This window comes from Periplaneta americana, chromosome 11 (genome assembly GCF_040183065.1).
Source record: "Periplaneta americana isolate PAMFEO1 chromosome 11, P.americana_PAMFEO1_priV1, whole genome shotgun sequence".
In the NCBI taxonomy this organism is placed as follows: Eukaryota; Metazoa; Arthropoda; class Insecta; order Blattodea; family Blattidae; genus Periplaneta; species Periplaneta americana.
The window spans coordinates 174,433,449-174,457,494 of record NC_091127.1 but is presented as its reverse complement, the minus strand read 5'-3'; the positions used below and the strand labels follow the sequence as shown (position 1 = coordinate 174,457,494).

The window sequence follows — 24,046 nt, the reverse complement described above, 5'->3', positions numbered from 1 at the left end:
CACTGTATTTCAAAATACTGTTTCGCCAATTGCGAAAATAGCAAGTGCATTTTGAAGTGCAAAATGTGTTCTTAGCCCAGGTGACAGACTTCTTTGTATGCACTTTTGAGGAGAAATAGATGGCACAATAAATTTATATCGAGTCTTCCAATACGAGTGTTATACTTTTAACATACAACAGCTGACATGTTTATGAAACTATAGAGAACAATTCTATGTCTGATTGAAAAATTTGAGGAAAATGGTTCTGTCGCAAATAAAACAATGCCTTACGTGAACGATGCAAATGCTCTAATGAAAACATAGTCGCCATTAGTGAGAGTGTACGTGAGAATCCACGGAAATAAATTTTTCAGTGAGAGCAAGAATTGAGTCTTTCATCGACCACAACCTGGCGGCTTTAGAATCTGGACTTGAAGTTACATCCTTACAAAATTGTTTAACTCAAGAACTGAAGCCACAGATTGCGCTGTGTATTCACTGACTGGGCTATGAAGCAATTGGAAGTTGACCCTGCTTTTAGCTGAAAAATCATCTTTAGTGATAAGGCCCATTTTTGGATGAATGGCTTTGTTAATAAACAAAATTGCTGCTTTTGAAATAATGACAATCCATTGGAGATTCAAGAATGACCACTTCATCTCCAAAAGATTACTGTCTGATATGGATTTTGGTACAGCGGAATCATTGATCTATATTCTTGTTTCTCTTGGGGCAGCAAAGGCTTTTATCCTCCATTAATATGAACACCCTTCAGCCTGTCTCTCTCAAAAACAAAATAATTCCTTTCAGTGCTACTGTAAAAAACCTCGGCATCTATTTCGACTCTAATATGAACTTGAATATACAAATCAGATATATCTGTAGAAAAGTTTTCTCTATCATGCATTCTTTGAAACGCATGAAAAATTTCCTTCCTACTAAACTAAAATAAATTCTAGTACAGACTCTTGTAATGCCTCACTTTGACTATTGTGATGTTTTATATAGCTGAACTTTCTCAAAAACTTCAACGTGTACATAATGTCTGCGTCCGATTTATTTTCAATATCCGCCGACATGATCATATATCGGAATATTTTCTACAACTCTCATGGCTCCGCTTGCAAGATCGACATTCAGTACATTCTCTTTGCCTGCTATATCGAATTATACATGATTCCACACCCAACTACCTTGCCTCTCAGTTTACTCTCCTAGCTTCACATCATAATCGTAATACACGTTCACCGCACAATCTGTTGCTATCAATACCATGTCATCAGACATCTCTGTACTCAAGTTCTTTCTCAATAGCCATGGCCCGCTCATGGAATTCGCTGCCACTGGAAATCAGGGGTAGTCTTAGTCCTCAGTTGCTTAAATTAGGTTGTTTAGAAATATTTTAAATGCAAAGAATTAGTTTTTTAGGTATAATTTTTATTTATTATTATTATTATTATTATTATTATTATTATTATTATTATTATTATTATTATTATTATTATTATTTTACACTGTCATTACTTTATTTTTCCATTAACACTTATATCTAGGTAATTGTCATTGTCTCAATGTAACATGTGCTGTGCTGATCATACTAATTCTACTATTCCTTTAGTTGTGAGATTATATTCATACGTATTAATTCTTTTTTTTTTTTCAGTTAATACTCGTATACTAGAATGTATTTTCCTGTTTGTGATTATGTATTCAGTCTCTTTTTTTATTATACATATATTTTTTATTATTGTTATTTTAAAGTTAATACTAATTGTGTATATGTATTCAATCTTTATTTTTTACTTAATTATGTTTATTATTATTTTCAAGTTAATATTTGTATACCGGTATGTATTTTTCTGTATGTGATTTGATCCTGGTTGAGTGGAAGAGAAGGCCTGATGGCCTTAACTCTGCCAGGGAAAATAAAACTATTATTATTATTATTATTATTATTATTATTCCCCCCCCCCCCCCCAAAATGAACGAGGAGAGGCTCTGACTGTCAATGGAGAAAGATACCGGGTTATGATAAGGGATTATTTTTGGTCTCAATTGGAAGGTATGGATCTCAGAAACGTCTGGTTTCTGCAAGATGGCACCATGTGTCATACTGCTCACAAAACAGTCGACATTTTGAGGGAGAAGTTCAGAGGCTTCATCATTTCGCGTGGTGGTGATGTTAACTGGCCACCAAGTTCATGTGATTTAACGTTGCTGGATTATTTCTTATGGGGTTATGTTAAATCATGGGTTTATGCCAACAAGTCAGAAACAGTTAATAACCTAAAAAACAATATCACTCATGTTATGCGTGAAATTGAGCCTGGTTTACTGTATGTTTGTCACTGAAAGTTGGAAGACCCATATGTGCGCAACGCAACAAAGCCACAGCAGCCATTTAACTGACGTTCTTTCCCATACGTAATGACATAAATGGCCAGTTTTTCCAAGTATTGTTAGGAACTTTAACGACTGTTAAACTCTAAACAGTTCGTTAATTAATAAAATTGTATGTTTTCAACACCAGTTTGGTTTAACAGATTGTTAACAGTTTGTTAATTTTAAATGTAGGATTTCGGGCAGTTAACTCGTTTAATAGTTAGTTAAATATGGCCGATGTCTCCACAGCTGTTCAAACAGAAGTTGCGAAATTAATATTTTGTGTCTCTCTGTACGGAATGTTTGGCATATGACTGGTAATATAACAATTAAAAATACTTTGGACTGTTTAAATACATCAGTGTTATTTTATTCCTTTCGTATTTCGTATCCATAATCGCAATGAGGAAATATAACCTTACTTTGTAATTATTATTCAGCACGTCACCTACAACTTTCATTTGTCAACTGTTTATGGAGCATGGCCTACTATAACAGGTTGTCATTTTATGCAAGTTTCATGACTCACTCTATAATATAGAATTTAAAGATTAATTTTAGCCAATCAAAAATTGTCTTACATGTGTAGAATCATTACCAACTGCTGTTGAGTAGTTAAAATAGTGCTAACAGACGTTATAGTTAACTGTTGGATATCTTAAACAAAATTATGTTGAACAAATGGAAAATACATTAACAAAGTGTTGAAAATAAACATACTGTTAATTTAACATTCGTTAAGCAAAATTAAACATTACTTGGACAAACTGGCCATTAGTGTACTACAAAATAACATAATTAAATAAATAAACCTCATGTTTCATTTTAGAAGTATGACACTCTTATTGCAAGACCCTTTACAATGATTGACAAACTAGCAACTGACATGAATGTAAATACGAAATGCAGAAGTTTTACCCCATTTGAATTGGATATAGACTGTTGGAGTAATGTGTACTGTGATGTCACACCAATGAAATTGTTCTCTCAAGTCATGTGACATCATACTTTTTATAGCATTTCATTCGCGTTTTATAGAGTCTATGAGATACTAAAAGAACCCAAAATCCATGCACATTTCCCACTGTTAATCAACAATATAACCATAATACTTGTAGTTCATTGTTCATCCATTAAGGTGCATCAACATGGTTCAACTTTTTTTCTTTCAATATTCTTTTCAGATTGTATGCGTACATGCATGGAAAATTGAACTGTGAGATACAGCTATAGAGTGGGCTATCTTTCACCAGTTCAGACTTTAAATACGCAATATCCAGGTTCAGTTGATTAGTGGTATAGAACTAATTGCTTTTCTTAAATAATAAGATATGAACAATGGAACAAATTTTACAATTTATAAATGTTTATTCTAGTGTACTTCATCAGATGATTATAATAATCATAATAAATAACTCCTGAACACTCAGACAGTCATTGCATCATTACCTGATATTAATATTCAGATATACTTTTAGGAATTTCTAGACTTAATTAAATATAGACTTATAATTTAAATATTATAGTTATTGATGTTCATATATCTGTTGTAGTTTTTATTTTCTCTTTTTGCTGAAATTGAATTTATAACCTGATACAATTTTTTATCTTCACATAATACTCTCAGTACACTCGTGACAGCTTCATACACATGTGAAATAATTTAAGTACACTCTTTCAATGTGCTGAATGTATACATTAGACTTGTACAAAATTTAAAGTGGCAAGAAAACAAACTGTCACGTCTAATTTCAAGATGCTTACATGACTAGCACATTCTGCAAAACTGTCTTTGCTACAACTATTTCACTTTCTTGATCCGAAGACACAGTCAGATGTATACATTCAGTATGTCGAAACAGTTTTAGTGTGAAATATATCATTTCTTGCACATGTTAAATTGTGTGTGTGAAGCTGTCATTAAGTGCTATGAGAGGATATGTGAAAGTAAATGACTAAGGATACTAGTTTAAGAAGAATTAAATGATCATTTTTATATAAAAAAAAAGAAATGTATATCTTTGTTCTGGCAATAAAGTATTATTATTATTATTATTATTATTATTATTATTATTATTATTATTATTATTATTATTATTTACCACAGGCTTCACTGTATATAGATTCGGAATTTAATGTCTTCAATTTGTGTGATATATAATGTATACTAGTGGCTTGTGCAGCAAATGCTGCAAACTAAGTTCATTAGACGTTCAAATAAACATTTTTCAGATTTATTTTCAATGAAGAATACCAGATATTCTGAAAGTTATTTGCTTACATAATAATGAAAGATACTCTCTCTCGAGCCAATAATGAAGAGAACCACGCATATAAATATCTACACCACACCGCCATTAAATATATGAAAAAGATCCAACCCTACTTGATTAATAACTATAAAAATATTTGATTTTTAATAATATTATTATCTTACGTAAGTTTTATAGCTTTCAGTAACATATACTATATAGCCACCACTCAGTAAAATATAGAAATCAAAATCTAATTTAAGTTATTCTCTACATCTATTTATATAACCCCAAAAGTTTCACTTTCATATCATCAATATAGCATTAATATGTATAATTAACGAAAAATAGTCACATCATGGCATTAACTATAATAATATTTCATTTCTAATAGTAATAATGTCATCAAACCACCTCAAATTTTGTAGATTTTAATATCCAATACACAAATATACCCAGAAAATTACACACCACAGAATCGAACCTGTAAATTATTTTTAGTAAGTTTAAGTTTTAATAACAAATTTAATTTGAGATCTAAATATGTTAGCATTCTTGCAGATCATGGCCTTCGTGTAATGTCTTGGTGTAATATTGTTTACTGTAGTGTGTGTTTTGTTTTATTCTGAAATGCAATTAGCTAGTTCTCAAAACTGACGACAGATGGATTTTGGAAAATAGGAAAATTATGTTGAAAAATTGACATTTCACTGAAAACTACTATTTTTCTGAAAAACTTTGGGTTCCAAGCTTCAAAATGAGGGGTCATTTATTAGAATGTGTTCAGCCATTTTCCTGTAATTTCCATTATCAGTTCAAATTATATATATAGATAATAAACCAGGAGAAATGAAAGCAGGACATGGCATCAGCACTTGTAGCAACAAATGAATATATATGAAGAAATATTGAGATTCATGATAGCAACAATTTGAAACTAATTGACTCTATGAATGATAAAAATGTTCTTAACTGACTAAATTATTTAGCAATGTGAAGTTAAACTTGCTCAGTCAGTCAAAGTAATTTGCTATAGACTTAAAGGACACGTGTTCAATTCTGGGAAGATATATGGTTATCTTAAGTTTCTCAAGCTCTCATAATTAAATTATAGTGGTTTCATGTTTAAGAGTAGGGGGATCAGAGAATAACAAAGACACTTACTAACACTGATTTACGAACACAATAGTTTAACTTTCCCTTTGAATATTATGTAAAAATGTTTACATAAAATTGTGCAATCAAAATGTATTGCCAAACACGTGCTTTTTATTCAATTATATTTACTTTTTGTAAGAAAACTTATATCAGTTTCTGAAGTTAAATTTGAATAAAATCATTAAGCACATGAGTGAAATCAAACATACATAAAGAAAAACTATGTCTTCCTCAGATTCAAGGTCACTATTAACGTGTATTTTAGTCAAAATCTCCAGACTCATACAAATTACAAATAACTCAATAAAACCTAGAGACCAATGTTCTTTACATTAGGAACAACTCAATAAAATCTCCAGACTGATGTTCTTTCTATTAGAAATATCAATTGAATAAAGTCTCGAGACAAGTGTTCTTCATATCAGAAACATCAACCCAAACGTCAAGACCAATCTTCTTTGCATCAGAAACAACTACTCAATGAAATCTCAATATTCATGTTTTTTACATTAGAAATGACTTCTCAATTCAAATGGAGAGAAAAGAAATCTATTCATGATAGATTCTCATCCGTAATTTTTGCTCATTATCTGCATGATGTGAAAATAAATATTAATGAACACGACTATCCTCCTGAGTGCTGACAGTATAATATAGTATAGTATACTATACTTCATACATGATTATGATTACTGTTCGGATAAAGTAGCTGTATCAGGATAGGCATCCTTAGTCCGTGCATTTTGTTTACAAACATTAACTGCTGGGAAGAGTGCTCCCCAGCCCCTAGCTAAAACATCAGTTAATGGACAGTACACCCTAGTTAATATTTGTAAATAAAACATACGGACCAAGGATGCCCATCCTGATACAGCTACTTTATTCGAATCGTAATTATGATATAAGATCAGTGGCGGTGCGTCAATAAGAGCACAAGAGCACGTGAACACCTTCTTTCCCTTAATGAACGATGATTACTTTTATTATTTAATGTCGTATTGAGTTACTAGGAATGTATAATATCCGAATCGAGTAGTTTAAAACTTCCCACAACTTTCACAGGTTTCTTGTATAAATTTGGCAACGTACGTTCACATGAAAGCCGTGCTACTTTCAAGGAGGCTACACGACTTAACACGCATGCACAGGACAAAATTGTCTGTAGCTGGCTGCCTATGACTCGTTAAGAGCACAAGACGTTAAGCGAACATTGAATCTATCCTGCAGATGTCAGGTGCGTCAATGCATTCTCGAGGTAGTACATAGTCTATAGGTGTCAGCTCTTATTTTGTATTGCTGTGTGTACAGTGCTGCTACGAGAATGTAGTTGGTGAATTACTATACTTCTGAATACTTTAGTTAATTATATGTGCCAAGCTATAAAGACATATCATACAATACAAATGTGGGGTTTCATTATTATCACTATTATTATTGTTAGTATATATTTTTAACTTAAATACGGTCTTTTTTCGATAATGGGATGTTACAAACATGACATATATATTATACCTATTAATTTTGACTAATGATTTGAAGTTCTCTTCCATTTTGGAACACAAAATTGTGAACACACGCTATATTTTATCACTAGCCGCCACTGTGTAAGATATATATATGCAGGTACCTGAAGTATAGTATAATATACCTGCATTTTGCCATAACTATAGCCTACAGAATTTTTTTAGCATTTTTCCTCATGTCAGTGACTTTTTGTTTTGAAGTATAGAATTATATTGAACTTTAAAATAAAACAACAAATGTCTCAGGACTCAGGAGGCTCTTCAGCAAAAAGTTGAACAAATGCACATATGGAAGTAATATCAAAGATATTGTCATCGCAACCTGCAAGGTAGTTTTTTTAAACCTACTCCAAATTCGAAGTTTTGCTCCAACCACTGATTTAGAGGTCTCCCCCCACCCCATCCCTGTACATATTATACTATTTGTGACCATCTGTTAGTGTACATTCTGTTCATGTGATTCACTCATTTTTGTGGTTTTTTAATTTCTTTTCATAGAAAGTAAATTCAAAACTTTCGTCTTAATCTTGGAGTGTACAATTAGCTACTTGCAGAAGTTTAATTTCTGATGTGCTTATTCTTCCACCATTGGTTCATATAAATACCCCGGTTTCAGAACTGTACAACTTCATACAATTTCGTAGTGGGATGTGTGTGAGTTTTGCTTCAAACATTCTACTTATATGGTGCACATCATGATGCATTTTATAATTCTATATTAAATATCTAATAATCCGAGGTGTAATAGTTCTTGGAAGACCAAGTCTGACCAGCTGAGTGCCAGCATCACATTCACATGTCTCAGCAGCTTCCAACCAGTATCAGAATGTGTGGTCAGTATCACTTCATTTCACCCCTTTGGTCTGATTACCTGGTTGGGTTTTTTCCGAGGTTTTCCCCAACCATAAGGCAAATGCCAGGTAATTTTTGGCGAATCCTCGGCCCCTCACCTCATCTCACTACATCTCGCCAAAATATTGTAAAAAATTGTAGAAAATTACAAAATTGTAAAACTGTGAAAATTGTAAAATATTGTAAAAATTTGTAAAAATTGTAATTGTAATATTGTAAAATTTTGACTTGTTCCACATCGTAAAGCTTCATTGCTAATGTAAGATAGATCTATGGAATATAATAAATGAAATGATATAAAAAAATAAGTCCCTCAGATGATCAATGTCTATCACTCTTAAATATCATACCTTGTTGCCTATATGTGAAACAGAGGAAATCTTTCCAATATTATCTTCGATGATTATTTTTGTTCTCACAAGAAACTACCCTTCAAATGTCGCAGATTTGATATTTGCTTGTCATAGCTTCATACACATTTAATCATTTTGAAATATATGTAGGAAGAATATCAAAGGATTCTGTTAAAAAACCTACCAAATTTTACATGTCATGGAATGTTGGTTAATATGACAGGAAATTCAATTTCTTTACAGAAAGGATATGACACTATCTTGACATATTAAAAGTAAGTTTAAAGGCATTCAATACAATGACATTGCCAAAATCAAAATAAAATAGATTCAAGCAGTGGCATATGCATAATTTTGTCAGGGGGGGGGGGGGGGAGTCATTATTAAAATTGTTTACAATTTACATTATCGGGTATTTTAAATGTTGTGTACAATTATTATTATGTTATGGTATATTTATTAATATTATATTATGTTCTAATAGAACATATTCAGAATATCCTTATAAAATCTTTGAAATATAGTTTTTTCAAAGTCATTCAACTTTTAACAAACAACAAGTCAAATTTCATATTGTTTCGCCTTCATTTTATTACAAGGTTGGTACTACGCGGTAGGTCTCTCTGTAATAAAGATAGCATTGTTATAATTCGAACGTGCCGCTGCACCAAGCACAGGGATTATATTATTGAAGGAGAAATAGCAGGACTATGCCTTTTGTCGAAGTAAATTTTGTTACTCTGACAGTGAAAAATTAGAGCAGGAAAAACGATTATTGTTAAAAAAAAATACTCAAATCTAAATATGTCATTTTTTAAGTTCAAGGGAAGGGAGGGGCCAAACCCAGTAACCCTCCCCTTGTGGCTTGTGTACACTCCTGGATTCAAGGATGTATCAGAATGTCTAAATGATTAAGAAATTTGAAAGTGTTCTTCTAGCAACTTGCGACAAAACAACCTTCAGATCCTTATAGATGAAAAATTCATTGAGTAAAATCTTTCAGTCACTTGTAATATGCAATAATCATCATGTTTTCGACGAGAACCCATTTTCTACCGAACACATCAGGAAGCAGAGAATCTTATCAGTCAATTCGTTTATGGAACACTGCATTACAAACATATGGCAGATACTGACATGCATTCATCAAGTAAAGAGAATAACTGATTGAAATCATCTGAAAGATATTTGTCAGCAGGACATACCTTCGTCAGGGAGCGAGGTTGAGTTTAACTTACATGCCAGCAACCAGAAGTATGATAAAGTAAGCGATTGCTATTATCAAAATATACGAGTATATTATCTGAATTAAAATTAAGTTCGAAAAAAGTCAACATTCTGTAAAACCATACGATAAATAATTTTATGAAGACATTTTTCTTTTTTCAACCTTAAATGTAAAGAGCCATTCAGTACACTTACACTCTGCATACAATGTGGACTAAACTTTGTTCTATATGATGAAGGGTGGATAGAAATTCTCTCTGGCACCGGACTCGAACCTGGGTTTTCAGCTCTACATGCTAACGCTTTATCCACTAAGCCATCCTTCATCATAAGATAATGCAGAATTCCTGCACAGAAATATCATATGTACTTCGGTACATCATAATTCGTTCTATATTCTTCCACATCATAATGTAGACTTCCACATGAAGAGTCCACTGCAAGAATGATGGATGTCACTTTCTTGTCGAAAATGAACCAAGACTGTCAATGCATAGTTTAAGAAATATAGAATGTGCATACAGAGTTATATGGCATTAACACTGATAGTCATTGTCCAGTAATGATCGGAAAATCACAGTCAAGCTTTGAGCACTAAGCATTTCAAACTTTCAATTGCTTCTCCTGCAAAATGTATTCCAAATGACATCCATCATTCTTGCAGTGGACTCTTCACATGATAAACGAAGATAATATCCAATACTGAGAGAGAAATTGCTTACATGTAAGCTCCTCATTTAACCTCTGAAGTTACGGATGTGAAGCATAAAAAAAAAAGACTTGGAGCATAAAATGCTCACTCAGAATCCTAATCTCATCAGAAACACAATATTTTAAGTGTCGGTGCTAAATACGTGTAATTTTTATGAGATGCATTCAAGGGATCAAAGTGGACAATTGCACATAGCAATCATAATTGAAACGTCAACTATGATACTAACATCATAATATTTTATACAAATGGACAACTGCATATAGCAGTAACAATTTGTAACATTAAACTTTGAGAACTCACCTGAAATGTCAACTGTGACATTCACATTGTAATATTTTATACAACAGTATTATATCCTGTAACTCCAATAGTATAGACACATATAACTTTCGCAACATACTTGGAACTCTATTTTTGGATGAAGTAAACAGCATACCAGAAAGTTCAATAAATATTTGATGATTTAGTTACAAGTTCTTGACGCAGTTCCTCTACCTGTCGCAGAAATGATATTCAATTTCATACTTTTCAAACTCATGCATTTGTAACTCTTCATCATGCAGTTTCACTTGAAACTTGGATAGGTATTAATAACAATCATGCATATTAAAAAAAAATACTAATTTCATTAACATCTTGTGTTAAATTCAGAAATGTACTCACATTTTTGTCTTCCCTGCCGAAGCATTTTTCTTCTTTGCGTATCTGTACTTCTTCACATAGGCTTCGACCAAACAACTGATCTTGATGGGATTGATTTCCCCTGACTTATTATGGCAAATCTGGTTAAAAAAATAACATATACTAGAGTCATATCATATTTCAAGATAGTTTCATAAAATATAGGAACAATAATGAAGAACGAAAACTAACCTTGGGCACAGACCGTCGAAGAATATCTTTGTACTCCTCTTTAGTTATGTGTTTTTTGGTATAGTGTGGTTTCAGTGATAATTTCACTTCCTCCACTACTCTCTCTTGCCGATTTAACTTTTTCAGGAACTGAAATTAAGAAAAAGGATTTAATCAATTAAAATTTATCAGCAATTAAAAGATGAAAAATAATTTAACTAATGTTAACTCCCTAACCACGTGATAACAGGTTCAATTTCCAAAGAAAGTGGTGGACTTATATTTTCTACCAGAGCTGGTGTGTCTACTTGTACCTGTGTTGTGTCGACCTTCAGGTTAGAGGTTCGGAATATGAACAAGTTTGTTGATTTCATTGCCGCATAGATTTAAGTAGAAACCGTTGGGCATGTTTTGGGTTATTGCCCTAAAGGAGAACTACTGAGGAACAATCGCCACCATAAAGTGAGAAGCTCCATCGCAACCACTCTTTGGAAGGCAAAGTGGGAGGTTTACGAAGAAGTGCACTGCTTGGCTGAGAATGGGTCAATGAGAAGAGCAGACATTATAGCCATCGATCGCCGGAATCAAAGAAGCCTCATTCTTGACCCCACTGTCCGTTTTGAGAAGGATGATCAACAAGCCAATAACGTTAACGATTAAAAGAAGTCTATTTACAACCCATGTATTCCTCACTTCAGTGAGATACAAAATGAATATTAATACATGGGAAGTGAAAGGACTTCTTTTTGGCGCTAGGGGAACTTCATTTAAGTTTACCAAAACCATTCTCCTTTCTCTTAAATTTTCTAATGAGGACATTAACAAAATTTTTCTAATGGTATTGAGAGATTCATTATCCATTTTACACAATCACTTGTATAATACTATGTAATTTTTTTTACTTCATTTCATTACTCTTCAATATATTTTCATCTCATGTTTCTCCGAAATCAAATTGTACTTTATTTTTAAATTTATCATTGTTCCGTATTCTCTCCGCAATCATATTGTATTTTTAATTTGACCTCTGCTTTGTATTCTGGATTCTAGTGGTCAGCCGTAGATTTCGGCCAGATGTCCCAAATTGTGGAATTTGTGTGCAGTATCTAATTTTATGTTGAACTTCAGTAAAATTTAAGAATCAGTGTTCATATGGTTGTGCATCTTTTCTTCCCCCTTATTCTTACAATGTGAGTATATCATGAAGTAAAACATTAGATACGAAAAAAAAGAGAACAAAAAAGAAAGAAAAAAAAAAAAGATAAATAAAAATAAAAAAGCATCTGCATGCTCCACTTTACTGATTAGCGACGTAAATGCATTGTTAATGATATATTCTCATGTTATATAAACACCTCTGACTAGTTAGCTGATCTGCATTTCTGACACGCTTTACCAGAGTGGTCTAAGCAAAAGAGCTCATGTACACCATGGGTTAATTGGCTTTGTTCCCACATAATGAAAGCTCTCTCATTTCCATGTAATGAAATCACATTACCATTACAATCACTCTACACTGACACTCAATAAAGTATCCTCCCATTCGTCACAGTGCTGCAAACATGTGGTGATGCATTCCTCCACTTAACACCAAGAATATGACGACATGTCATCCGCAATTTCTGTTATCGCGTGTTTTTGGCTTCCCACGTAAGTATGTCTACACTCTGGACTTCATATACCCCCACAGGAAGAAATCCAATGGTGATAGTTGGGTGACCAAGAGGCTCATGCTATTGGTCCACCTCTTCCACTCCATTCGACTGGGAAATATTATTAGCAGCACATCATCTAAATCGCAGATCGCCGGCACATTGAGTACACCTCATCATAACACTTCACGATACTCTTAATCATTCACCATTTCAATTTCTCGTCATTGGAACTCCCTACTTCACATCTTAAGGACTGTCAGACATTAAATACTTTCAAAAGCCAGTTGTCAAATAGACTGCTTAGACTGTGAGCTTTCTTAAAATGTAATTTTTATAACATATGATTTTTATTTTTAATACATAAATTTTCTCTATTATTTTAATAATTACTTCAATTCACATTGTTGCAATATTGTTTGACACTTATGCTGGGTTGCAAGAAACCTGTTCCATAAATTGCTATTCTCTCGTTAAGTAACAGACGTTTAAAGTATAGGTCGTTGCAAATGTGATATTTAACGATCTGTTAGCTATTCCATCTTTAAACGGAAAAGATCCAAAATGACAGAGCCATTGTAGCCGGCGCAAATAATTTCCTTATTATATGTGCGTGTTGCTATGGTAATATTGTGTTTTTGGATAGTCATTGCTTTCAAACTTCGCACTAGACAGGCATCAAATACTGACCGAGGCCAACATGCAAAGATTCTTGGTACAGATTGATAGAGAAGTAACCCTTCCTGTTTCGGTACATCTCATTCAAGTGTCCACTAGGGCTTTGAATTTTCTTATGGCTACAGTCTATGCACCAGTAACATTGGGAAAATTGCAAATTGAGAAGAAATCCTGTTTTACTGTTTGCACAGAATTTCCTTGAGGCATAGGCTACTAATGTACTGTTCTCTCATTCTTGCAATGCAGTCACACATCTTATTATTCTACAAACTGTAGATTTATAAACATGAATATGATCCACTATCACATTCTGAAACACTCCTATTGCGTAATAGCGCAAGGCAATTTACTGCGTGTGATTTGTTTTCCAATATGATGCCCTATTTTATGCAAGAGAGCCATGAATGTGTCTTTCGATAATCTAAATCTAACCTTAAAATCAATACTATCGTATTCTTCTAGAGGATTCGATCTGTCTCTCAATATTCTTGGTAGATGTTGTACCATATCAAACATAACCTCTACGTCAGCGATTCTATAACAGTAATAAAATTGTTTTATTCACAAAACTTTTCCTATACACACATGAGTCTCGAGTTCATTGTGATATGTATATTACATTTCACTTAATTACTTCTGAAGATAACATATCCACGAAATTACTTAATACTGTCAGATACAAAAACAAAAAATATATGTACAATATGGCAGCTAACGATTCGTTAACAGTTTACAGCTCCGATTTTCGACCTATAGTTTACAGAGTGCTTTAACGAACCAATAGCTTTAAAGGTCGTTCTTGCAACGCTTACTGACGCTAAATGAACAGTTATAGGACCAATAGCATTTAACGAACCTATAAATGCTTTCTTGCAACCCAGCATTAGAATTACATGTAACTAAACTTGTTTTAGTTTTGCTATTATTAATTGTATACTGTTCCTTTATTGCCGTCATTTTTATATTTGCTATTGTTCTTATAATGACTGAGTGGAAGAGAAGGTCTTATGGCCTTCACTCTGCCAGTGGAAATAAATCTATTAAATAAAAATAAATAAACAAATAAAGGGGTAAAAGATTTTGCATAAAATCAGTGTATGATGCTCCTCTTCAACTGACCTTGAGGAAACGAGGTCCAATCAGATAACTGCCTACAAATCCACACCACACACTGACAGAGAACCTGAATTGGAAACCACAGATTGTTACGCCATGTGGATTCTCATGAGCCTACGTGTGTTATTGATATCAACACAGGTAAACATAACTTCATCACCAAACAGGATGAAATAACATTCACAACCACTGACAAAATACCACTCGAAGTGGATAATCACCAGGTAGTACATATTGGAAGTTGTGCATATGGTACCCATTGTTCATAACTAAGGCTAGGATTTTGATGAAATTGCATCTTTTTTCTTGTAAGCCAGAAACATGGCTGCTTTAGTATTTGTATGTTATGTGATAAACTGAGTGTTTTAGGACACATTTGTTAGGGCATTTTTTTGCCTGTTTCAACTCATAAGAGCATCTTTTGTTTTATTTGGACATTTTTTAGGCATTTTCATCTAATTTTGGCCATAAATCCCCATTATTAATATAAAATAATGTTTATTTCCTTTGATATTTTGTCTACATATTTTGTCCATTGATACCCATTATTTTTTTCCTTGGTTATTTCACAACGCTGTATCAACTAAGAGGTTATTTAGCGTCGATGGAATTGGTGATAGTGATATGATATTTGGCGAGATGAGGTCAAGGATTCGCCTTACGGTAGAGAAAAACCTCGGAAAAAACCCAACCAGATAATCAGCCCAAGTGAGAATCGAACTCACGACCGAGCGCAACTCCGGATTGGCAGACAAGCACCTTAACTGACCAAGCTATGACGGTGGCTAATACCCATTATTTTGTATAATATTTTAATCGTTTTTCTACACAAATATTGCCATTTTAACGTAGTACACTCCAACCAACCCTTCAATATAGACAATATACCTGCTAATTCCGGATAAGAATGGCTTTGTGGTTGACTACATGGAAACTACATCAGGTAAAATAATTAATGAAAGTGTACCACTTAAAAAAAATTATGTAAAATTAAATAAACTTAAATGTTGGTACTAGAATTTAATTGAATTACTAGTCTAAATATGAAGTAGTACAAAACCTCTTTTCCTACTAAGTCAATTTTAGGGCATTTTAAGGGCTTTTTTTTTTAGGTTTTTAGATCATAAATGCATTGTTTTAGGATATTTTTTCATGATTTATAGGTCATCAAAATCCTAGCCCTATTCATAACAGTCATTGCACACTTGAGGTGGGCTTCATTCTACAACATTGTTTCCAAATGTAGAGTAATGACGGACCCTGAGATGTAGATATAGCCTCGAAATTCCTGAACAGCAGCACACTCCTTCCCATTGCAAAAACCCTATGAAAACAACATGTTGACATATTCCTTGTGTGAATACATCCCAATCATCGTACCATATACCCCTTTCACTGATACAAAGACTGATATTACTCACATCTGCCTATTGCAATGACATTATCAGTTACACTAACTACTGCTGGTCCACACCTGTGGAGTAACAGTCACCGCGTCTGGCTGCGAAACCAGGTGGCCAGGGTTCAAATCCCAGTTGGGGCAAGTTTTTATTTTAGTTGGTTATTTAACGACGCTGTATCAACTACTAGGTTATTTAGCGTCGATGAGATTGATGATAGCGAGATGATATTTGGCGAGATGAGGCCGAGGATTCGCCATAGGTTACCTTGCATTCACATTACGGTTGGGGAAAACCTCGGAAAAAACCCAACCAGGTAATCAGCCCAAGCGGGGATCGAACCTGCGCCCGAACGCAACTTCAGACCGGCAGACAAGCGCCTTAACCGACTGAGCCACGCTGGTAGCCCTGGGGAAAGTTACCTGGTTGAGGTTTTTTCCGGGGTTTTCCCTCAACCCAATACGAGCAAATGCTGGGTAACTTTTGGTGCTGGACCCCTGACTCATTTCACCAGCATTATCACCTTCATTTCATTCAGACGCTAAATAACCTGAGATGTTGATACAGCATCGTAAAATAACCCAATAAGATAAATAAAATAAACTAATACTGCCTAAGGGGAGGTAAAGTGCTTCAATTGTGGTCAGATCTGGAAATGGAGTGATGGGCGCACATACTTTTCTTTATCTACCTTTCCACTTAGTTCATTAGTTTGCTTTCCACAACTTTTGTTAGTGTGGTCGGGCTGTAACAGAAATATAAGACAAACAAACAACTGAGAGACCTTGCAGGTATTAAATTGGGCATTTCAAATCTTTGTATGATAACTCTGGTGCATTGGTATTTCAGTCCATTAACCCTAATCTGCCTGGTTTTCTGACATGTGGCGATTTTTGTAATTTTTTCAACATTTGTTCAAACTTACGTCCTTACTATGGAATTAAACTCGGTTTTGTTTAAAATCATCTACTTTCAAAGAAAAGGGGTGGTACCGTACGGTACCGCTAGGCAGATACGGGTGCAAGATTTCTTTTCTCCAGATTTCATCATTTTAAGTCGTTATTTATTGGAATGACAGAAAAACTTCACTATATAATTCACTATCTTTTATTATTTTATTTCTTGTATGATAATAACAGGGCAATGGAGCTAGCTTTTACAAATAGCAAGGGTTCGCACCTCAATGCTCCTTGGTTTAGTTGCACTTCCTAAGATTTTACATATAATTTTTCAAAACATTTTACAGAGTCCCACTTCACTCGTAATGCATTGTGTGAGTATACGAGGACAGTCAGCCAGCCAGCCAGCCAGCCTGTCCTCGCAGGTTATCAAAATACATACAGTCAGAAGAGTAGGCTCTTCATATCATGTGGTAAGTTGTCGAGCATTTCAACGAGAGGTGCTGCACATTTACCATAATCAAATTATTCAAAGTTATCATTAGCACTTACCCTCTTCCCTTGGCATATTTCAAAAGATATCAGATATGCCCATAAACAATGTTTAGGCACCATAATTGAAGCCGAACCTTTCCCCTGATGAAATGTTTGCAGGATGACGTCTATAGGGAATCATACATTCATCAAAATTCATACATTATGCCAGAATGTAATTTTTTATAAATCTCTCCTTCATCAGATTTACCAGAGGTCGGAGCTTACACGTTTTGTCTTGCCGTTCTAAAATTTGGCATTATCGGCACAATGGACAAATCGCACGATATTTTCAAATCGATCACACCACATGCAATTGTAAACTAATTCATTGCGTGTCCAGTGCATTTTCCTAATAGCATCTTCTGCTGGTACAAAACTGTAGCCATTGAAGAGAAGAATTCCAATTAAGAACTTCATTTCTTCAGCTGTTATTTGTAAACCTTGTACATTTGGAAATCAAGCATAATGCTGGGTTTCTCTTACAAAATAAAATCAATAACATTACAGTCAAAGAATACTTCAAACAATTCTGTAGGCTATTTTCCTTTATAAAATGTGTAGTCAACTACAGGAAAAATGCTACTGTTAGAAGGGGGATGTTCATCATGTATCTATGAAGTTGGTTTTCGTGTGAGTTTGATTGTTTCCTTCTTGGTTATGCTTTCCTTCTGTATTTTGAGCACAAAATTGAACTACTTGTCCTCATCTCATCTTCATTCTTAGACTCAAACCTCTTTCGATTCTTCAAAGTAAAAGTTTTCTTTATGTTTTCTTATTTCTTCTAACTTTCTTTATTTGTCACATCACTATCTTCATCACAGTTAGATAATTCATATGCCTTTCACCATAATAAAATTGATTTCCTAAGAGATTATCAAGTAAACCGCCTGTATCTTCCTCTCTGTAATCTTCATCAGAATTTACTGTGACGTCTGGTGGATCAATATAGATAGTACTTAGATTATTATACTGAAATCCCCTATGATTCTTACAGCTTCAATAAATGTTATGTCCTAGGAACCATAATAAATTATCAATATAAATGCTATCAAGAGGAAAAATCGATTCCTTACAAAATGCTACGGCATCTGCCTAGTGGTACCATACGGTACCAGACTAACTCTACGTCATATATATTTGGCAGTTCGTATATTTATAGTGAAAACATGAATTGAATGCATTACTATAAGCCTTTTCCAATATATGAAATCAGAATTTATTTAAAATTATAATCCTAATTGAATGTATTCAAATATTTACTTCAAACAGATACTGAAGTTGAGTGATTCAAGAAAATGTGTATAATTACCGAACGCCACTACGCATACCAAGCCAAATAAATTTAAAATATTGTTTTCTTAACAAGGACTGGAATGTCAGTGAGTAAATTAAACAATGAGAAATTGTGAAAATAATCATTGTTGCCAACACAGCGACTGGAAACTACTATATGTACCTGTAGTACCATACGGTACCGCTAGGCAGATTCGGGTTAACTATAGAACAAAGCCGAATCGACCCAAGGTGTATATGAACTGTTTTACTCAGAATGATCAACCAAACATGATGGCAAAATGTATCAGTTTTATGATGGAACACCATGTATATAACATTTAGATAGAATTAAGAGAGATCAAGATATTATTTTATATAACATAGGATGTACAAATTTATAGATCTACTAATAATGCAATAATAAATAATAAACCAAGTATAAAACAAAATATAATAGCATTAATTTCTAAAAGTAGCCTACATCAATTTAGCTTGAAAATTCAGAAATAAATTCAGAATGAAAGTGAATGAAAAAGCAAATGAAACCAATACAATTCCTGCAATCATACTATACAATGAAATAATTCCAAACCTACTGCATTCAAGTCTAAGGCATATAAGTTCGGAAACAGCCCTCCTGAGTACAGCATAATATAATGATTGAAATAAAAATAATGATGCTAATGGTAATAATAGAGAGGACCCAATCCAACTACCACAATACGGAAATATACGCATGTTAAAAGAAATAGAAACGAAAAATGTACTCAATTTTTTTTTTTCACTTGTCTGCAGGAAATCTAAGAAGAGAGGTTGTAGAAGATCTATTTGAGATCGACCATATGAAATTAACTAGCTAACAGAAATTATGGTTGTGATTTCAAGGCCATGGTGTTTATAGCAACAATGATGGTGGTAGTAGTGGTAATGGAAGGTACTACTACTACTACTACTACTACTACTACTACTACTACTACTACACCACCACTGCTGCTATGACCATTACTACTATAGTGCGTTCGTAGCTCGGCCGGACAACTAAAACATTCAAATTTGAAAACTGTACTTTCAATAATTGTTCCTTTTAAAATTATTCATGTTTATTTTTTATTTCATCATCCTTAATTAAAAGTTTTCTTGTTTATTTCATCATCCCTAATTAAAACTTTTCTAACACTTGTTTATATTATTTAGGTTATGTTATAATGGTCCGGCCGAGCTACGAACGTACTGTACTACTACTACTGCTACTGCTACTACTACTACTGCTACTTCCACCATATTATATACAAAATAATGCACCAAGAAATCCAGCAGTCACAATCATAATCATAAGGCAGGGACACACAAACACACAAACGATATATAATCATAAGCAATTATACAGAATTTAATACTTGAGTATTCAACACATTCAGATGAGCTAGAGTTCCATATATAAAGGATGTGGCAAAACATCCTCCCTAATTTAAAGTTTAAATAAAAAACAGATGGATCAAAATAAGGAAACTTTATTAATATGAATAGTATCTTAACAGTGGGAATTTTTCATTTTTTGAATAAAGTGTCTCTCAAGTGGTGTCCTTCACTATCAATGCATTGTTTAATGTGACTTCGGAAATTCTGAATCACTCTAACTAGCATTCTCTTTCTCTATTGCATGCCTTAGGTCTGGCATAGTCCTCGGCCGAAGTTTGAACACGTCAGGCTTAAAATGTCCCCATAGAAAAAAAATCGCAGGGTGCAAGGTCTGGTGATCATGCTGGCCGATATTGGAGTGGACAGAACCCTCGTGAACTTCATGAAAACATCTTATAACAACCGTGTTACTGTATGGTGCGGGGTTGCAAGAGTCAGGATACTTGGTCCTTACTTTTTTGAAGAGGATGGTGTTACTGTGACAGTAAACTCTCAGCAGTACACTTTTATGATCAACAATTTTTTGGCACCAAGACTCAATGCGCTGCAGATTGATCAGGTATGGTTCCAGCTCTCACACAGCTCAGATTTCTCTCCAAGTCCTGAGACAGATGTTTCCCGGACGCTTAATTCCTTCACGTGGCGGCATCCCCTGGCCAGCACGATCACCAGACCTTGCACCCTGCGATTTTTTTCTTTGGGGATATCTTAAGGCTGAAGTGTTCAAACATCAGCCAAGGATTTTGTCAGACCGTAAAAAATGCAATACAGAAAGAAATTGGTCTTATTCCTCAATAAATGCTAGTTAGAGTGATGCAGAATTTCCAAAGTCGCATTAAACAATGCATTGATAGTGAAGGACACCACTTGAGACACGTTATTCAAAAAATGAAAAATTCCCACTGTTAAGATACCATTCATATTAATAAAGTTTCCTTATTTTGATCCATCTGTTTTTTATTTAAACTTTAAATTAGGGAGGATGTTTTGCCGCAACCTTTATATATATTGAATTTATAAACATATATATATATATATATATATGTTTATAAATTCAATATTTTTAGACTTCATGCAACTATTTTAAAATTATTTCTGTATTTAATATAACCCCTGATATTATTTTTACTCGCACTTTCTCTTGGAGCACCCATAATGCTTTGCTTAATTTTAATTTGTTCTCTACAATTTTAACTACTGAAATTAACACATTTCTTAGGAAAGTGGTTCTATATTTTGTTGTAAGTATGGCTCGGATTTTTTTAACATCAAATATTTTCCTGACAATTAAGCCACGGCCAGGAGAGAAGACCAGAAATGTCGAAAAGACAACCTGGTGGCATTGGATAAAAAAAAATATTTTCCTGACATCTTATTTTTTCTTTTACATTAATTTATGGAGGTTTCCAGCTTTTACAATGGGGATATCACAGATTTTATGATCATATCTACAGATTTGATGTATTTTTTTTACAGTTTCGGGTTATAAGAAGGTATTTGTATTTTAAGGACATTTTTTTCTTCAACGATCCCCTCCCTCACCCCAATGCTATGACTTCTATCATTCATCCAAGTTCCCCACCTATGAGCAATACACCAAAAGAATAAGCAAGCAACATGGTACACAGAGACAACATAAATACAAGAGAATGTTAGTGTACACGTACATGAAGTTCCTTCATACCGAAATATGAAGATAATGTGAAGTGGTTGAGGAAATTAGTTCATTTGTGCAGTCACACAATGGTAGAAGACAGCAGGAATATTTACAGCAAATTCTTGTCAAAAATGCCACTAAATCTTTAATACATTTTCAAGATTATTGCGCGTTTTTTGTTTCTGAACTAAATGTTATAATTAATTTTAAATGTATAATGTTTTTAGATCCTCCGATTGAGGTTCTGGCTGATATGTACATCGACTACTAGGCAGTACATCTCACTTGACAATGTGTCAGAGGAAGAACAATTGTTTGTGTGCATCTGAAGTCTGATTAGTGTAATATGTAGCTAGTCGGCAATGTATACAATGGAGGGGGAAAGGAACTGGCCACCATACCCCATTATCTCCTGGCCTAGTTGTCTCATAAGTGGTGCCTTCTTTGGTATCACTTATGAGGTTAGACCTGTCATTGGAAAGTTGACTAAACGACAACTGTTTTTATTTTTATGTCATTTCGAATAAATCACCATGTAGTTTTTTGTGAAACTTAACCATAAATCAGTAGAGGCGTGAAAACATTACAATTGCGATAAACGTAATAAAAATAAGATGTATGCTATTTGTTACATTTTCGATTTTCTTCACATTTCATCACAATTGCAACCCTTTGAAGGCAGTTTTCATCATCATCATAATCGTCGACGTCATCATCATCTTCATACGGGATCTTTTTCATCTCAGTCGACAATTTAAAATTGCCTTTGGAAATCTGTTGTTGCTCATTCTGTTGACGTAATTTTTCCAGTTTTCTTGATGTCACTAAATGTATTCCATCACTGATTCAGCCTTAAGTATGTTCTGTGTTGCCTTCACATCTTCAATTATGCATCAGTTTGTTTGATTAGGTCTGCGTTAATTCAAGCCTTGCCAGACTTCGCACAAGTTACCACAGACCAATTTTTCCATCGGTGATTTATTTACACATGACAACTAACCTCCAATTTGTACAAACACAGTCTGTGCAGACAAACTGGTGTAAGTATCCATGCGTGTAAATACCCATTAACTATGATGTAATGCAAACAAAGAATAGCTTTCACTTTATAGAACCAATGTACATTCATGAACTGAGAGTGTGAAAAATATATTTTCTTATGTCTTGCATTTCTTAAAGAGCTTTCATCCTTATTTGTAGCCTTGCTTTGGGGTGATAGCAAGACAGTATCTATCTCATTGGCATGCATTGAGAGGTCTTATATTTTAAACTGTATTTTTTTAAGGAAAAAGTGTCTGTTATGGTCCAAAAAATGTGTGCTATGGTGAAAAAAATTCAGTATGTATCTTTACTCCACCATTTTGGTTAAACTGGGTTATGGTTAAACAAAGTTCACTTAAGCGGGGTTTTACTGTTACTTACTACTATTATTATTATTTTTATTATTATTATTATTATTATTATTATCATCGTTATTACTATTATTATGTTCCACATGTTTCTTCATAAACCAGAAAACATAGGTCTCTGCAAATTATACAGACTGGTTTGAAAACTACCTAAATGACAGACAAGCCTGTATACTGATGTTAACGAACTTTCTTATTCATTTAACTTTTTAACTGTGACGTGCTTTTTAGGACCATTTGTTTTTATAATTTTCATCAGTGAATGAAAAGAACAACTTCACTACTGAGAATCGGAAGATGTAAATGACATTTAAAAGCTAACATCATCATCATCATCATCATCATCGTCGAAGAAATGGTCGAAATAGGAGTGAGTATACCACGAAAAGTTGTATGAAACACTGCTCTTTTCCATAAATAAATTTCAACTGGATTTGAACTTTGGTCTCCAGCATGGAAAGCTGATGATCTAGTCCAGTGGTCTCAAAGAGCTAAAAACCAAGCACACACGGCTTAGTAACTTCCTCCTTGTTCGTCACACAGATTACGGAAGTAGTTCATGTATCATCATGTTGTGTCAAATACAGGGGCGGCTTTCGAAGGGGGGCTGCGGAGCTGCAGCATCCCCCCCAGACATTTGTGACTCTTGTCTCGTTTTATGTTTTGAAAAACATTTATTATACAGTCTCTATTTAGCAGCTCGAATTT

General features: G+C 33.8%; 1 protein-coding gene across 6 annotated transcripts in view; it reads right to left on the bottom strand.

Moving 5' to 3' along the window:
* The window catches only part of LOC138709613 (serine/arginine repetitive matrix protein 2), a 328,612-nt gene that overhangs the window by 195,303 nt on the left and 109,263 nt on the right, over positions 1–24,046 (bottom strand). For all 6 annotated transcript variants that reach the window (XR_011334979.1, XR_011334980.1, XR_011334978.1 and 3 more), the window contains exons 14-15: positions 11,318–11,446; positions 11,108–11,226 (exon numbers count right to left, since the gene is read on the bottom strand). Coding sequence is in view for 2 of the 6 variants with exons in the window: in XM_069840511.1 (XP_069696612.1) it covers positions 11,108–11,226; positions 11,318–11,446 (248 nt within the window). In the remaining 4 variants the exon portion in view is untranslated. The remainder of the gene's footprint in view (positions 1–11,107; positions 11,227–11,317; positions 11,447–24,046) is intronic.